Source organism: Coptis chinensis, chromosome 2, assembly GCF_015680905.1.
Source record: "Coptis chinensis isolate HL-2020 chromosome 2, ASM1568090v1, whole genome shotgun sequence".
Taxonomy (NCBI): domain Eukaryota; kingdom Viridiplantae; phylum Streptophyta; class Magnoliopsida; order Ranunculales; family Ranunculaceae; genus Coptis; species Coptis chinensis.
In genome coordinates, this window is record NC_141457.1 from 33918368 (window position 1) to 33936316 (window position 17949).

Sequence of the window (17949 nt, forward strand, 5' to 3'; positions counted from 1 at the left end):
CAGAAGCCGTCTCTTAATTACAACATGATTCTTACACACTCTTAAGATGTAATGTAAGTTCTTTCTCACCAGAATTTTGTAGAGATTTAATTAGGCTGTCGGTATAAGAAGCTTTCATTTTGAGCTTTCTCTTGACCAATGCATTAATCAGCCATAATGCTTCAACCAAGGAACTATGTTGATAGAGTCCAAACAAAAGAATGGAATAGATATTAGAATCTATAGACGGTAAGCAGTCTATCTTCTCCATTTCGTCGTAATACCCAAATCCCTCGAGAATCTGCCCATCTAAGCAGAGTTGTTTAATCAAAATGCTAGATATATGCCAATCCATTAGGCTTAATTTGATTTTTCAACATCCCCCTAAAAAGCTCATTTGCTTCATTCATGTTCTTATTGCGCAGTAAAGACACAACAAGGCAACTGTAGCATTCATTTCTTGAAACACTACCATTAGCAACCACTTTCTCAATCAATTTATCAGCCTCCTCAATATTGTCATCACTACAAAGACGCTTAATCAAAGTACTAATTGTGACTAGACTAGGGAAACACCCTCGTGACCCCATTCGATCTTACAACATTCGGCATTCCACCATTCTCCTCCTTTTCCATCTCACCCAACAATTCCAATGCCTTATCAAAATCCCTAATCTTACAAAACCCATCAAGCAACGCAGAATAAGCCACAACATTTGGAACACAACCTTGATCATGCATAAGTTTAACCAGTACACAAGCATCCTCCAAACACCCCACTTGACAAAACCCCTTAATAGACACAATATAAGTAATCATATCAGGATATATACCAATCAAAGCCATTTCTTTCATAAGCAAGTACCAAAACCAAGTCCACATCACCTTTCTCGCAAAACATCCATATAACAATATTAGAACTAGTGGTATCCGATTGACAACCAAACTCCCTCATCTTTCTAAACACACCCAAAGCTTCATCAACTAGTTTATATTGTCTACACAAATTCAATATAACCTTAAACATCTTAACACAAACCAAACAACCCTCTTTCCTATAAATCTTTAATACATCACTAATTCGCTCAATCTCGAAAAAGTTACAAGATTTATTATAAATAAATTTATTGTGCCTACAATCAGACTATAAACCAGCCCATATAAAAAACCTAAGTCCTAAAATAGGTTTATCTTATGAACATTTTCTTAAAATGTCTTCCACAATGGACGAATTCAGCTTTCCTCTATTTTTTGTTAGTGTTTTCTTTAAATTATTATTTGTTTGTAATAATTTATAGTAATTGGTTTTGTCAATTGAACTGGTACTGAATGAACGGTTTATTGAAATGTTGAAGCAATAATTAAGTGGGAAATGTCTGTAGATTGAGTTTATCGATATTAGTTGGATTGGAATGTACCTAGAGTTTTCAGGTGAAGACTGAAACCTCTTTGTTAGGGTTTTCGACAGTAATGGTGCAACCTACTACCTGGAATTTTGAGGTGAAGACTACAACAAGAGATGGTTGAAGAATACATTTAATTAAAAAAAAATAACAAATAAAACTTTCTCTAGTTGTAGTTGTCACATGTGAGGTTAATGTATCAACTATCAAATGTGAAGTTCCTATTTATCGAGGAAGAAAGTCTTACCAACTTAACATAAGCCATCTTCTATCGTCTACCATTACATTTGAGTCAGATAAATGGAAATGAAGTTCATTCTGGCATTGCTAGTAGTGTATGGCTTGATATGCATTGTTGATACCTTTTCTGCTTCTAGATGGACAAAACTTATGCTACCTTATATGGTGGTAGTGATGCCTGAACAATGGGTAAGGAAACATTTCACTCTTTATATATACGGTTAAGTTTTTTCCTTTCCTTGTTTAGTGTCAGAAAGACATGTAGCTTAATTCTCGGTTGTTTACAAAGGGAGCTTGTGGGTATGGTAATGTATATTATACTAGATATGGGACCAGGATAGCAGCATTAAATACTGCTCTGTTCAACAATATGGCCTCTTGTGGGCAATGCTATAGGATCATATGTGATTATAACACGGATTCAAGGTGGTGTTTGAGAGGAAAGTCTGTAACTGTCACTACCACCAACTTCTTTCCTCCAAATTTTGCTGAAACAAGCGATAACGGTGGATGGTGCAATCCACCACTCTAGCATTTCGACATGGGTCAACCTAGATGGGAAAAGATTGGTATTTACAGAGGTGGAATCGTGCCTGTACTATTCCAAAGGTTGGTTGCTATCATCTTTCCTACACTGTTTCTTCTATTGTATTCGCCTACCATGTAACTCAGAATTTTGCGTGTGACACTGAAGGGTGCCATGCAAGAAACATGGAGGTGTAAGGTTCACAATGAATGGGAGAGACTACTTTGAACTTGCATTGGTAAACAATGTGGGAGGAAGTGGATCAATTCAGTCTGTGTCAATCAGAGGTTCAAAAACTTGATGGCTGACAATGTCAAGGAATTGGGGAGCTAATTTACAATCAAATTCCTATCTCAATGATAAATCACTCTCCTTCAAGGTCATTACTACTGACGGAGAGACACGATTCTTCCCTAACATTGTTCCATCTGGTTGGCAATTTGGTCAGACCTTATCTAGTCAGGTGCAATTTTAGCTCACTGGAGATCTTAAGTCGGCAGAGGCGTGCTTAATAATTTTTCAATGAAGCATCCTGCCACTCTTACATGGTACTTGATCATGTAAAAATGATGAAAATTCTGTAATCTTGGTTAAAGCTGGGATTAAACCTGTGAACAGAAGGCTATCTCATAAACCCAGTGTCGTCCAAATAAGGACACGGGTTGATCTCAAAATGGTTAACATATGTGAATTAAATCTATTTTAAAATCACAATTGTATATTAGCTCACACAATATTACCCTACTCGCCTCTAGTCCACTTCATATTTTGCGGTTTTCCTTTTTTATTCCTTATTTCGTTCAGACTCATGTATGTAATATTATACTACCTCAAAGTTCCAAACTAATAAAAGGCCTTACATATTTTTTATTTTTGATATTTTAAAGACCTAAGAGCATTTCTAGGTGGAGGCATAAACTGCCTATTTGCCTCCACTATTAGGAATTTTGCCAAAAACCATTTCTAGGTGGAGGTAAATGTAGAGGCATCAACTGATTAGCCGTATTTGTGGAGGCAAATTGGTTTTCTGATGCGGATGCTGTGCGACGCGTGTCACTTCTAATGTCTCATGGGTTTTTATTTTTACATTAAGAATGGTAGCACATCATTCCCACTGTCGCGGGCCACTTTTACTTTTGAGTGGGTTGGTTTTTTTTACTTTTGGAATGGCACGTGCGACACTCCAACTATCAAACGACAATGGTAATGTTGCGTGAGATAGGTCCTACACGAAATTTAAGATTCTGGTTTGCGTCCACTTAGAGTTGGTCATTGTTTGCGGATGTTTGCCTCAAATTTTGGCCTCAAACATGCAGTTGATGGCTACACCACCTAAAAATGCTCTTACATGTCTTGAGATCTTTCTTTTAACTGTTGTATTTCTTATTTTCTTTTCGGATCAAACCAATGCAATTTGTTGCAGTAGTAATGTCAACAAGCACACTCCCACCCCCAAATTTCCCACCTGTACTTATAGTTGTCTATACCCTTTAGAAAGGCCGAAATGTTTTCTTGATGCTCTTAGCATGATCTCAAGTGACAATAATCTAAACTCTGAAGTATACATTGTTTTGTGTATAGAACCGTGCACCAACTGACCAAAGTATAGTATAACATGATCCCTAATGGCAATATAGTAGCATGACCTCAACAATGAGCAACCAACGTCCCTCTGACATTTCTACTTCTTTACGATATTAGGGCAGTAGCCACCCAGCTTTGGGTCATTCTACCGAATACCAAGTAAAACATTATTTGATAATTCCTTTTCTATAGTATTTCATATGAAACACGTGAAAGTGTGAAACAACAAACAGGCAGTTCACCACCCAACATAGAACTAATTACAAGGGACTAACAAAAAATTCTCAAGTCCAGCAATTCACATGCCTAATTCGTTTAGAAGAAAATATTGTGTGCAAGTAGTGTGATCAGATCATTTGTAGAATTTCTCATGAATATTGAGGCATATGCCTTACAAATACAACCTATTCTTTTTGTGTACCATTGTAGGATTAAATGCGTTTTTGATAGGAAAAGTGAAAGACTCAATGTAAAAATAAAACAATTTTTTTTTTAAAAGATCAATGTAAAAGACTCCCAAGAAGAAAGTAACTTCGATCAGCCAAGCCACATTCTATGGTCAGTACAAGATATATGAACATCAGCTACCATACAAGAAGACGAGAAGAACTAATCTAAAGAAGAAGATATTTTCTTTGATAAACATTATCCAATTTCTTTATTTGTCTTTGATCTAATACAAGCTACAAGCTATATATACTTTTAAAAGATTTCCAGATCGCACATGTGATCCTCAATAAATTAATTCCATCTACACGAATGTACTCATCTTCTTTAAAGTAGTACTACTAGTGAAGTACAACATAGCCACATTCTTCTTCCAAAGAACAGAGTATACCAGTTAAACCTGCAGGAGACCACCTTCATCAAGCTTCTAATGGCATTCGTATGGATGATTTCCTCATTTGTGGCATATAATGCCCAACCCTTCTTGGAGCAACCTCTCTCTCATAATGATTGAGCAGCCTTGCTGATAGAAGTCAATTAGATAGCTCCTGTAATGATACACAAAACAAGAAGTAACAACAAATAGGTGTGCCTGACATCCTTTGCTCCGGTAACTTGAGAATGAAAAGAACCTCATCATTTGTAGTTAAAACTGCATTAGTTAAATAATTTCAACCCTAACTTTTTACAAATAACATATGTTATACTAGTAGGGGCGTACAGATTGATAATCAAATAAATATCCTCTTCTTGGTTGTCTTTGACAAAGCAAATAAATCAAAGACCATTAATACTGAGTAGTTGAGAATGCTCCCAGTGAAACACGTCACCCCTTTTTTTTCTCTCAAGAGGACACCTCAGCTTTAACAATAATTCGGGAGGAAAAAATAAAATATATGCCCTTTTGTACGCATAAAAAACGAAACAAATAGAAAATTCAAGAAAGAAAAAGGAAGCCTATCCTCCCCAAACTCTCTCTCTCTCCCAAAAAAATGATGGCTGCCATTCTGCCAACATCTATCAAATCTCTCAAGACGATCGCAAAGCGCAACTAAAATTTTGATTTCACTACCAAACTATCTAATTCGGGCTTCTTATTGAAGCCCAAATCACATCACTTCTTAAACAAGGCAGAGTTGTTATTTTATAAACTAAACCGGGTGTTAGCTTCTTATTGAATCTGAACATGGAACAACAACAAGGTAGTGGTGGTGGTGAACAAGATGCTGCGGCGACGTGAGATGGGTGGGAGTAAGTTTCCGAGTAATAGTTCAATTGCTAAAGTTGTAGTTTCAGGTTCGGAATAAAAAACTTTCTTCAAAGCGATGAGTTCATTAAAGAATCAATCGATTTCTCTTTAGGTCTCCCTATTTCCACAAACACACTTGAAAGTCGTATGTTCAAAGCTAAAATTCCACTATTTTTTTAATTATTTATTTTTTATAAGGCTCTACCCCAAAATATCCCAACAAGTTTCAAACAGCGAGCGATGTTAGTTGATGAAATCTGGCACGCTACTGGTGATTAGGGCTCAGATGTCAGCTAGTATCTGAAGCGCACTGCCCTTGGAGGACTATATTCTGAAACAGAGATTTACATGCTGACTGATAAGTCACCAGGTAATATCCTCTTTACTGGTGTGATTTTAGTTTCTTCTTTTTCGACTGGACATGCTTGGTGCATAACTGGACTATATGGTGATACCAACGTCTGGATGATCAAGCAGAGGATAAATTGTGGGTGTTCTTTTCTATTGTTTGCTTATGGTTTTTTGTATGAGGATTAAACTCTTGCAATGAAGACTTGCATGTTTTCAGCTAAGTGCAATAGTAGATAGTGTGGATTTCGCTTAACAAGTCTTTGTTAAAGAAGGATCTGATTAGTTTACACCCCCTCTGGAACTGTGTAAAGTAATCTTCATTTGTGTATAGTGACCAATGACGGTTCTATATAAGTATTGATCGGTTCAAGGAGTTTTACCCTTTTAACATTTTTGTTTGTGCAGCGATTCATGCCTTGGTATGTATGAATAATACAACTAGAGAAGCTAAGTTTGGGGGTTTTAATGATGTGGGGTTGGTCTGAGAAAGAGATTTGCAATGCATTTAGAAAAAAGCCTATGGTTATGACGTTACCTGAGACAAACAAGATGGCATGATGCTGAAGATGGACTTTTTTGTAAGCAATTTTGGTTTTGATCCATTATTAGGTCTTTTTTTCTTTATAGATTATTAGTTGTTGCAACAAGTTATCTTAAAGTTTAGCATGCAGAAAGGATTATCCTAAGGTGTTCAATAATCCATGTTTTATTCTCGAATGGTCTAAACGAGAGAGTTCACCGCCTAGATAAAGTTCTGAAAATGACTGAGAACAAACTTCTTGAGGAGATTTGTAAGGGAGAAGTATCTAAAGTGTTGAATGCATATTGAGGTATTAGGTATAGGAAAGACATGGTTTAGGACCTTCAACATTGATTTAGTATTATATTATGTAATTGTTACTTCAGTTTGAGAAGAAACGTTGTAGAATTTTAACAATATCCACCACGCAAATAAAGCAAAAAAGGTAAAAAAAACAAAATGCAATTAAAGCAAGCACTTAAGAGAGAGAGAGAGAGAGAGTTAGAAATACCAATTAGGCCATTTGTAGAAAAGGGGGCCCTTAATGCACTAATGCAATGCAACCAAACTTACTAAAAAGGGAACAAACAGAAGAGAAGAAGTTTCAAATGGAAGAGAAAGATACCCAGCATTAATAAAGAGAAGCTAAACCCAAGAGAAGGAAAGATAGAGACTTTAGTGGTTGTCTTATTATTGTCAAGCCAACCATGAACAGACAAAATGGAAGCCAGAGAGAGTAGTGAGGGAGTGAGTGTTGGAGTGCCTTGGGGAGAGTTGATGGACAAAGACCCACCAAGGACTTACTCTATCTATGGAGAGAATATAAAGTAGAGACGTCAAGTTTTTGAGAGTACACGGCATTGGTCATTACTCATTTCAAGATATATCAATGTGTGCAAACCTGCCCCCACTACTCCACCAAATGGCATACATACATATTTTCTTGAAACACTGGTTTGAGTTTTGAATTTGGTACGCTAATGCGTTAGTGGCATTCAACAACAATTTCTTACAAGGTTTGAAGGGGAGGTTAACTCCACACTTACGTAGAATATCGGATAAGATTTTCTACTACAAACAAAAACAGAACATCAGACTTTGCCGGTGTTAATGGTAGAAAACGTCTTCAGATGAATGGTCTTTTTCTTCTCACCAAAAAGAAAAACAAACAGTGAGGAGTTGTTTGTCGCCTTTGTTTAAGGAGTTGATGGCTTCTGCTATTAATGTACCTCGGAATTTTAGGGGGTTTGGAGGAATGGGGTTGAATCCGTTTGCGATGAATTTTGGTGGTGGGGGTAATTCTTCATCGATGTTGGGTTTTTTGAGTGGTGGAAAGGAGGTGATGGATGAGAAATGGAGGAAGCAGCAGATTTTAGAGTTTGAGGTTTATTCAAAGCAGGTGGAATTGGTTTAAGATCAGATTAAGCTAGCATTAGAGGAGCTCAGGTCCGTGGGTAGCGGATAAATGGTTGGGATGATGCTGATTCTGTTAGTATGAGGGTAAATGTTTAATTTGGTAATATGGTTCTTATAAGAATTGATTGGTATTAATCCTTCGTTGGTATATTGTAATCGATGGGTAGCAAAAGAATTTATTATGTTTATCTTAACTTAAAAGAACAACTGTTTAACTTATAGTTTTTTTTTTTTAATAGATTTTAGTACTTTGCTTAGTCTATGTATTGTAGTTTGACAAAATTGAAATATGATTGGAGGAGTTGAAGGATTTGATTGATAGTGTTATAAGCTTGCAACAGATGATTCCAGACTTCCTATATGTGTAGGGTGTTTGTTGGAAATGACCATCTTTGTGCATCATTTATTTGGAGTTCAAGGTGGATTGCTTTGGTGACATTTCATGCAAATCACAGTCTAATCAATCCATTTGCTGAACCGAACTCCTCTGTGGATCCAAGAAAAAAGGTGCCTTTTTGGTTCTTATTGTTTTTTCCTAATCTCTTATTTTTGTCTCAATTGTGAATTAATTTTCCCCTATTTATTATCTGCAATTCTGACCAACTAATATATGTTAACACCTTTCATAGGCTCTATAACTCCATTAATATGTTTTGACAGGACAGTTTGTTTTTTAATCCCTTTTGATTTTTTTGGCAATTTTTTAAATTGGTAGAACTTATCTTAAAATTTTGACCTCTGGCCAAACAATAAAAACTGTGCCTTCACTCTTTGTGTTGTATCACCATGGCTTTTGCCGCTGCCTTATGTGGTTTATGAATGCTTTCTAAGTCTCAAGTCCTTAGTAGTATGAGACTATGAGGCATAGGGATACATTTCTGCTCCTCCAATCCTTGGTTACAAAGTCTTAATAGAGGCCTCACAAATGTGTAATGTGGGTACACATTATCACTAAGAAGTGCTTGAATGTACACGTGTTTTACTTCAATATGCTTTTGTATTCTAGGAGAATTCAATAATAATAATGAATGGAGCGTCTAGAGATTTCTAGGGTACACATGAAGCTTCTTGAGGTTTGTTGAGAGATGAGTATATTAGTCTTATTTATCTTCATTACAAAATACGTCATTCTTTCTTCATTGATGCATACCATCATCAATTTGTTGTCGGCGCATTTATATGAGTACAATGAATCATCGATATGTTGTACATACTATGCGTTATATTTTTATTATAAAGTTCAGCTTGATAGATTGCACGCATAGTTCAACTATGTCTTATTTCTACGTCTTTGTCTGATATTGGATTCTGGCCCTTCATTGATTTTTCATTTGTGTTTTTCTCAGAAAAATGCAATTCACATGGTAGTTCTTTTAGTTATCGGGTTTCATTTAGTTTATCTATAATCTTTATTTCCTTTGATTCTATGCAATTGTTTTATTATGTGTTTCATGGTTCATGGTCGATGGTTCTAAAGTAGTTAGTGATTACTTTTTCGTTCCATACTAATTAACTTTCCCCCACCTAAAGAGAAAGCTAACTTTGTGGTGTGTCACATTGGTGGAAATATAGGCCTACCTTCCTCACATCAATTGATTTGTGAAATAATGTAACAAGCATCCAGTGTGTCCAACTACAGCCTACAAAAAATTGGCCCAAGTTCCCGATCAAAGCATATTGATCATATCGATCAAGAGAAAGATACAAACATTCTTAAGATACAAACGTTCTTTCTCCTCTAGAATTTGAGCATATGTTGATTTGAAATTGTTTCGAACAAAGGTACATTGATCTTTTTTTACATGTTGTATACTTGCATGTAATCAAGTTTGTTTTTTTTAGCATACATATAATTGAACTTTTTGCATATAATCAAATTTATTGTTTAGATATAGTTGCTTAATATATAGACAATAGAGATTTGCATTGTACGTCTCCTAAATGAAATCTGGATGTGGTTTTTTAGGTTCAATATATAAGCTGGAAATTTAAGTAAGAGCGAGAGTTAGCTAGCAATTGGAGTTTGGATACAATGACAACTCCGGTATGAAGAACTCCTGTTGGTTGTGCATTGAGAATATAGTTTGGATTTGCATTTAATTCTTACAACAACACTATGGGCAAACCATTTTGTTTAAGATCTCCAAAAGCAACAGAGGTCGCCTGCATGTAGGCTCTAATTGCTTATTTAATTTTTATGTTTTCGGTTTTGTTTTGTTTTGGTTATCGTTTTATCGAAACTTATAAACCAAGTTGCAAGCAGTGTAAACAGATTAGCCTTCTAAAATTTTATATGAACCATGAAGTAATGATGATGTTGGTAACATTAGACTCTGTAAGATCTGCAGTCGAAGATGAACCATTCAACTGTGGTGAAAAACCCAATCGAATGAGGTGAGCTTCGAGGGCCTGGTTTCTAATTTTTCTTATTTGGGCTCATTGTTTTTGGAGTCATATATTGATGTCATAATTCATGCCGTTTGAACGTCAAATGTTGTGGCAACTCCTGAACCCAAGTTGGAAGGACCAAAAGTATCCCACTATTTTTGTCAATGGGATAGTGATTTTATTAGTCATACTTTTAGTCAAGGATGCTTTGCAAGGATTTTAAACTTTCCAACGCAACCACCAATGAGTTACTCATGCATTGCCAATTTTTTCTCACTATTCTCACTAACTTCTTAGTTTACTAATATTTTTTTTCCTATGCAGTAGGTATTAAAACCCAATTCTCTCTTTTAATTCTAAATTGGTTTCTAACAAAACGAAACGATAGATTGTTGCCTTTCCATCATAGTACTGACTACTGAGTATTGACATTGATCTCCCAAGCTTGAAATCAGATGCGTTTCACCTTCAATCAACTACTGTTCAGGTACACAATGTTTAACAACTATATTTTGTTTTTTAATTTTCAATATTAGATCATCAGTTTGTTTTTATATTTGTTTATATTTTTAGTTACCAAGTATCGACATTGATCTCTATTCAGACTATGCATGTCTGTGATCAATGGCTACCTAAGCTATTTTTGCTTTGGTGTTGCTCTAGCTCAATGGTTTTATCCATAAAAAAAAATATGAATGTTCATGAATAATCCAACACGTTTTAAGCCCTACCTCTTGCCCTCCCCCCCTAGTACATTACAAAACTCCAGTCTGCTCATCAAGAACCAGTCGCACTAACTTAAATGCGTACGAACCTCACAAAAAATCAGAAGTCGTCTCTTCATTACAACATGATTCCTACACACTCTTGAGGTGCAACGCAAGTTCTTTCTCACCAGAATTTTGCAGAGATTTAATTAGGCTGTCGGTATAAGAAGCTTTCACTTTGATCTTTCTCTTGACCATTGCACTAACCAGCCTCAATGCTTCAACCAAGTAACTGTGTTGACAGAGTCCAACCAAAAGAATGGAATAGATATTAAAATCTATAGACGGTAAGCAATATATCTTCTCCATTTCATCGTAATAATCAAATCCCTCGAGGGAATCTGCCCATCTACGCAGAGTTGTCTAATCAAAATGCTAGATGTCAATCCATCAGGCTTAATCTAATTTTTCAACATCCACCTAAAAAGCTCATTTGCTTCATTCATGTTCTTATGCGCAGTAAAGACACAACAAGGCAACTGTAGCATTTATTTCTTGAAACACTGCCATTAACAACCACTTTCTCAATCAATTTATGAGCCTCCTCAATATTGTCATCACTATAAAAACGCTTAATCAAAGTACTAATTGTGACTTGATTAGGGAAACACCCTCGTGACCCCATTCGATCTAAAACAGCCAATGCCTCCACAGTTCTACCATTATCACAAAAGTTCTGAATCAGGGAAATGTAAGAAACAACATTCGGCATTCCACCATTCTCCACCTTCTCTATCTCATCCAACAATTCCAATGCCTTATCGAAATCCCCAATCTTTCAAAACCCATCAAGCAACGCAGAATAGGCCACAACATTCAGAACACAACCTGATCACGTATAAGTTTAACCAGTCCAGAAGCATCCTCCAAACGCCCCACTTGACAAAACCTTTTAATCGACACAATATAAGTAATCATATTAGGATATATACCAATCAAAGTCATTTCCTTCATCAGTACCAAAACCACGTCCATATCACCTTCCTCACAAAAGATCTGTATAACAATATTAAAACTAGTGGTATCTGGTCGACAACCAAACTCCCTCATCTTTCTAAACACACCCAAAGCTTCATCAGCACGTGTAGCTTCTCTACACAAATTCAATATAACCTTAAACATCTTAACACAAACCAAGAAACCCTATTTCCTATAAATTTCCAATACATCACTAAGTTGCTCAATCTCGAAAAATTTACATGCTTTATTATAAATAAATGTACTGTGTTTATAATCTGACTGTAAACCAGCACATATAAAAAACCTAAGTCCTAAAATAGGTTTATCTAATGAACATTTTCTTAAAACGTCTTCCACAATGGACGAATTCAGCTTTCCTCTATTTTTTGTTAATGTTTTCTCTAAATTATTATTTGTTTGTAATAATTTATAGTAATTGGTTTCGTCAATTGAACTTGTACTGAATGAACGGTTTATTGAAATGTTGAAGCGATAATTAAGTGGGAAATGTCTGCAGATTGAGTTTCTCGACAGTAGTTGGATTGGAATGTACATGGAATTTTGAGGTGAAGACTGAAACCTCTTTGTTATAGTTTTCGACAGTGATGGTGCAAGCTGCTACCTGAATTTTAAGGTGAAGACTGAAACCTCTTTGTTGTGTCTTTTGTCATGCGCTGTATCTTTTTTATTTTATTTTATTTTTTTAATAAATCTCAGTTCGAAATATTGAAATTTGCGAGCTATAGCGGCACTTGATTTTATTTAGATTTCATTTTTTTTTCTGGATATCGGCAGATATTTGCTGGGCTTTCAGAGGTTCTTGCACTCCTTGAGAATACAGTGTGTATTATCCGATTTCTCTACCCCCGATCTTACAGGTCTTTCTCCAGGAATAGTGTTCATTCTCACTGACCGGCTGAAACCGAGTGGGTTGCCTACGTACCCCTCTTTGGGGGATCAAGCCGAATCATAGTTCTCCTTCTGTCCCTCTCCTCTCTTCTCCTTTATATATCTTCTAACCACCTCATTTCTCTAACCACTAACCGCTCCCCTTATCCCCTGATCCTCTTTCTCGTCCCTCTCCACTAACTGTCCAACTGTCTCTTGATATATCACGGCTTTGCTATCGTACTCCCGTATGCCCCTTCACTATTCCGCCTCCCTTTGGGTCACTGAAATCCCACTGGTCCCTATGCCTCTCCAAATTCCACGCCCCTTACATGACTCGCAGACTGGATCACGTGCTCCCTCTTTCTCTTACCTTACGCTGCCTCAGTCCCGAAGACATGTCATCTTGATGGTCATAAATTAGGCTGATACAGATGCCCCCTCTCGGGTCCGTCGACGAAGATGATGGACCTGAGAAGACCTTGATTCGCTCTCACTCTTACTCTCACTCTTCCAACTCAACATATTGTCCATGAAGGATCTCATCCCCTTCGCACTTACTAATGGAACTCGATATCATGTCCACAAATGGCCTCATCCCCTCCATTTCTCTTTTGTAGAACTCAACATATCCGCGAAGGGTCTCAACCCCTTCGCTCTTATTCATAACACTTAACATCTATGTAAGAGACTCATCCCATTCTCCTCGGTGCTCTGTAAAACTCCACAACATGTTCGCGAAAGGCTCATCCCCCCACTCTCTGGCTTAGAGACAACTCATTTTGTCCCAAGCTTGGTTCGGAGTCTGCAATCTATGAAGGGATCATCCCCCCCGCTCTCTGTGACATACAGTCTGCGAAGGGCTCGTCCCCCCCGCTCTCTGGCTTAGAGGCATTTCATTTTGCCTCAAGCTTGATTCAGACACTACGGTCCATGAAGGGCTCATCCCCTCTGCTCTCTAGCTTAGAGGCATTTCATTTTTCCCCAAGCTTGATACGCACACCTAGTCCGCGAAGGGCTCATCCCCCCCCCCCTCCCCCCGCTGTCTTTAGTTAGCTATGAAGCCTGATAGGGGTAGCTCAGTTTGCCCCCCAGTTTGATTCGGACATCTAGTCCCCGAAGGGCTCATCCCCCCTGTCTTTTTGGTCACCAGGAAGCTGATGGAGATGACTCGATTGCCCCCAGTTTGATTCGAACATCTAGTCTGCAAAGGGCTCATCCCCCTCGCTGTCTTTGGTCAATTGTGAAGCCTGATGGGGGCAGCTCGGTTTGCCCCCCATTTTGATTCGGACATCTAGTCCATGAAGGGCTCATCCCCCCGCTGTCTTTGGTCAGCTGTGAAGCCTGATAGGGGTAGCTCAGTTTGCCCCCAAGTTACTTTCGTTCATAGCCCAATACTCATGAAACAATTGGAAGAAGTATGCTCTCTACTTCATTGATATAACATTTAACACAAACTATCATTCCTTAGCTCACTTAGCAATATCTAGAAGCAAGCTTCCTCTCTTTTAATTGAAAAACTAAACAAAGACTCCGAGGTTCCCCGTATAGCTAGTACGTGGCTCGACTCTGGTCTTACTCAATGTTATATCATGCAATATGCATTTAATGCAAACAGTAAACTCTTTGATGACAATATAGTGTATGCAAATAAGGTAGTAAATGAGGTGAGATGGATCCATCTCCCAATACCAGCTCAAACTCCGCTTGGTTCCACGGTACCGCAGTTCTGTCTCTTTCTCTGTAACCTGAAACTTTCATGTTCGAATATTGTCCAAATAACATGTGAGATATAATGAAGGACATTTAGCATAAGTGTATGTATACAAGAAATAACAGCGATCATATGCTCAATACTATGTATAATCCCTCTGACCTCGAGGTGTACAACCACGTTTCTCATTCATGGTCCGCGACCTCCTAGAGCGAATAGGTTCGCAGAATACCATGAGGTCTGGGGACAATCCCAATATGTCCCCTCACACATCTCTGCCAAGGACGGGGACAAGGTTTGCTTGCCCCCAGTGTAACTATGGCTGACAGCCAAGTCACTACTCGCCCGTCCACTATGTATATGATGATAAAAGAAACAAGTTACCTGTCGCAGTGTATGCATCTCTACGTTTTTTGTAATCATCTTATCATCCGTATTCAGACTCTCCAAGCCGTTGATCTCAGCCCCAATCTATTGATCCCATTGCTCCTTTGTCTCCAACTTCCTCATTGTCGATATTGTTACGTTGAATGCTCTACAAAAACTAAACTCACACATAACACATGGGGGAGGACTATGTTGCCCCTTGTTAGACCCATCACCATTCTGGCAATAATCGGCGTGATTGTCAAACCCCTTTTTACCATTCCGCTCAAACCCAAGGTGGTACACCCATCCTGCTACCACGATCCACACACTACTCCACATCCCAAACAGCCAAGAGGCCCAATAACCTCCAAATATGCCCATTTCGCCAAGATCTGAAAATCGGATAGCAAGCATTGCATGCATGTGAAACCGACCAACTAAATATCAAGAATCTAAACCAGGACATATGACCACTAAATTCGGCCAAACTTCAACTAAGAGAAAATGGCCCATTTACAGCCCCATACACGAAATCAACCCATAATGAAAACAAATCCAACCATTTTGAAGAATTCAAAGTAGGCCCATATCTCATATAAATATAATCAGAGGCTAAAGTAGAGCCCAATACACACTGAAACCAAACCGACCCATATCATCACCTTTTGCAACAGTTTCCGTAATCAAATCAGATCTGAGTTGGTGTTGCCCATATTTAATAGAAAACAACCTAACCAACTAGAAACAACTACCTCACGTGCTTCAATTTAGTATTTTAATTCTCTGTATCTAATTAGTTCTATAAGAATAGTAGAGCTATGAAATGAATTTCTCAACGCAGTCTAATGTCCCTAATAATATTGTGAGATACGACTTATCTTCTCTTTTCGATGGCTTGGACTACACCGTGACAATCACCTTGTTATCAATTTCTTTTGCATCACCGGATCAAGGCTCCTCTTCTTTCCGCTAACCAAGGTCCCTTCTTCTTTTTTGTTATACCCGCTGAACGAGGATGCCTTTTCCTTGTGTTTCTTGCTGAATACAAAAGGTATTAGTGGCTGCCACCCTATTCGCCTCATCCTCTCTATCGATCTATTGTGTTTAAAAATCTATTGTGTGGTCATGATGTGAGCGTCCCCACAGACGGCGCCATTTGTACTATCCGATTTCTCTACCCCCGATCTTACAGGTCTTTCTCCAGGAATAGTGCTCATTCTCACTGACCGGCTGAACCCGAGTGGGTTGCCTACGTACCCCTCTTTGGGGGATCATGTCGAACCGTAGTTCCCCCTATGTCCCTCTCCTCTCTTCTCCTTTATATATCTTCTAACCACCTCATTTCTCTAACTGCTAACCGCTCCCTTATACCCTGATCCTCTTTCTCGTCCCCTCTCCACTAAGTGTCCAACTGTCTCTTGATATATCATGGCTTTGATATCGTACTCCCATATGCCCCTTCACTATTCCGCCTCCCTTTGGGTCACTGAAATCCCACTGGTCCCTATGCAACTCCAAATTCGCCTTTACATGACATGACTCATGATTTGGATCACATGCTCCCTCTTTCTCTTACCTTACGCTGCCTCGGTCCCGAAGACATGTCATCTTGATGGTCATGAATTAGGCTGATACACAGTGAAGTAATGAACTGATAAGACTCAGACTAAAAAATTCTAAGAATTATGGATATTTTCTGAAATTCAGCAGCATTTTATTTTAAGTGAAAGATAAGAACCTAAGACAACATTTTTTTGAATTGATTCTTACAATTTTAAGCTTATTTTTTTTGGGTAGTAATAGAGAGTAGACTAGTAGTATAGTCCTTTGACCAAAACCGGAAGACATGACATCTGGACCGGAAGTAAACACAGCTAGACTAAAGAAGAATAACTGTGAATTCTGACCAATAAGCATGACAAAGATGCAATATTATGATTCTATTTTTCGTTTTTGATCAGCAAATTATGTTTTTATCTGGAGGTGTCATATGTCCATATCCCTCGAGTCGTATAAACTTTTAAAGGGTACGCTTGTATGATCACTTGAAAACTTTGTAGAACAATGGCTGTTGTAGGTGGAATCATCCAAAAGGTTCCTACAGGAAAAAGAAATCACTCATCACAGTGTCGTTTCCTCTTCTTATTGGTTGTTTTTGCAGCTTTCAAAAGTTCCTCCAACAGACACAACTATAGAAGGAAGAGTTCTAGTTACTGTTGCTACCAAAAGAGCTGGTTCAACTTGTTCATGTTATCATCCAAATGTTTCTCCATCAGATTTATGACCAAGTTCTCATGCTAACTGAACAGATCCTTGCATGCAGCACAAGGTGCTTCCATATACATCTTTTTTCCCTTCCATCGACCTTTATTAGTATCTTTCATTGAAGTTTTTCTTTATGATTAGCTTTGACTTCTGTACAATGGATAAACAAATGTAACACCATCAAAGAATCATGTAACAGTTTTGAAGTAACAATGCAATAAGGGTAAACCACTAGGAATTAGTGAGTTGACCAAGTGCACTAAATTAGTGAATTGTAAGTGAGAAATAACATTTTAAGGAGTAGTACAAGATCCCGAAGCCCAAGTAAGTGGATACTTGTGTGTTCAAGCATGCTTACGTGATTATTTGAAATTTACTTTCTACAATACAATTTACATTCGCACATAAGGCTGATCCCGAGTTATAACAACCATTGGGAAGTCATTACCCAATGTAGGTAAATTAGACGTTACTTAATTCTGGAAAGCCCTAGACTGATTTTTTTTCAATTAAAATCAATCAACTAGAGCCCAAAGTAGTCACGCTCCTCCATAAACGGACAAAAATATAGCCACGAGGATTTAGAGTAATAAGTTACCAGATTCCAGTGGACTAACTACCTTCCTCACTCCCCTCCCCCAGATTCATCGTGAGTGAGATTCTTGGTAGCACACCAGTTGGTGAAGTGACTGCCTACTCTTCTGAGACGTGTAGTAGAGCCATACTTGCAAAAATGAATTTTGATTGCTTAAGCATACATTGCACCATTTGCGCATGTTAGGATAGTTTTGGGGTCTTGTTAAAAGTGTATGATATTGTTTTCAGGCACTTCTAATATTAGCAAGAATAAAACTTATTCACATAGGAGAGTTCATCGACCTAG

At 37.8% G+C, this 17949-nt stretch overlaps 1 protein-coding gene, 1 long non-coding RNA gene and 1 pseudogene across 3 annotated transcripts in view; 2 read left to right on the forward strand and 1 right to left on the reverse strand.

Annotated features, from left to right (window-relative positions):
• Positions 1–314: 314 nt before the first annotated feature.
• LOC147515857 (uncharacterized) lies at positions 315–825 on the reverse strand. Its single transcript, XM_086593075.1, has 2 exons — positions 580–825; positions 315–515 (listed from the first exon to the last, which is right to left on the reverse strand). Exons 1-2 carry the CDS (start codon positions 823–825, stop codon positions 315–317), a joined length of 447 nt encoding a protein of 148 aa, XP_086449201.1.
• An 857-nt stretch (positions 826–1682) lies between these two features.
• Positions 1683–2623, forward strand: LOC147515858 (expansin-A11-like; annotated as a pseudogene).
• Positions 2624–10355: 7732 nt separating this feature from the next.
• LOC147515859 (uncharacterized) overlaps positions 10356–17949 on the forward strand; it is a 28923-nt gene continuing 21329 nt past the window's right edge. The window contains exons 1-3 of one of the 2 annotated variants that reach the window (XR_015213533.1): positions 10356–10590; positions 12348–12464; positions 16963–17130. This is a non-coding gene — a long non-coding RNA (uncharacterized LOC147515859). Of the gene's footprint in view, positions 10591–12347; positions 12465–16962; positions 17376–17949 lie in introns of those variants that run through there. The other variant, XR_015213532.1, reaches the window with a different exon arrangement.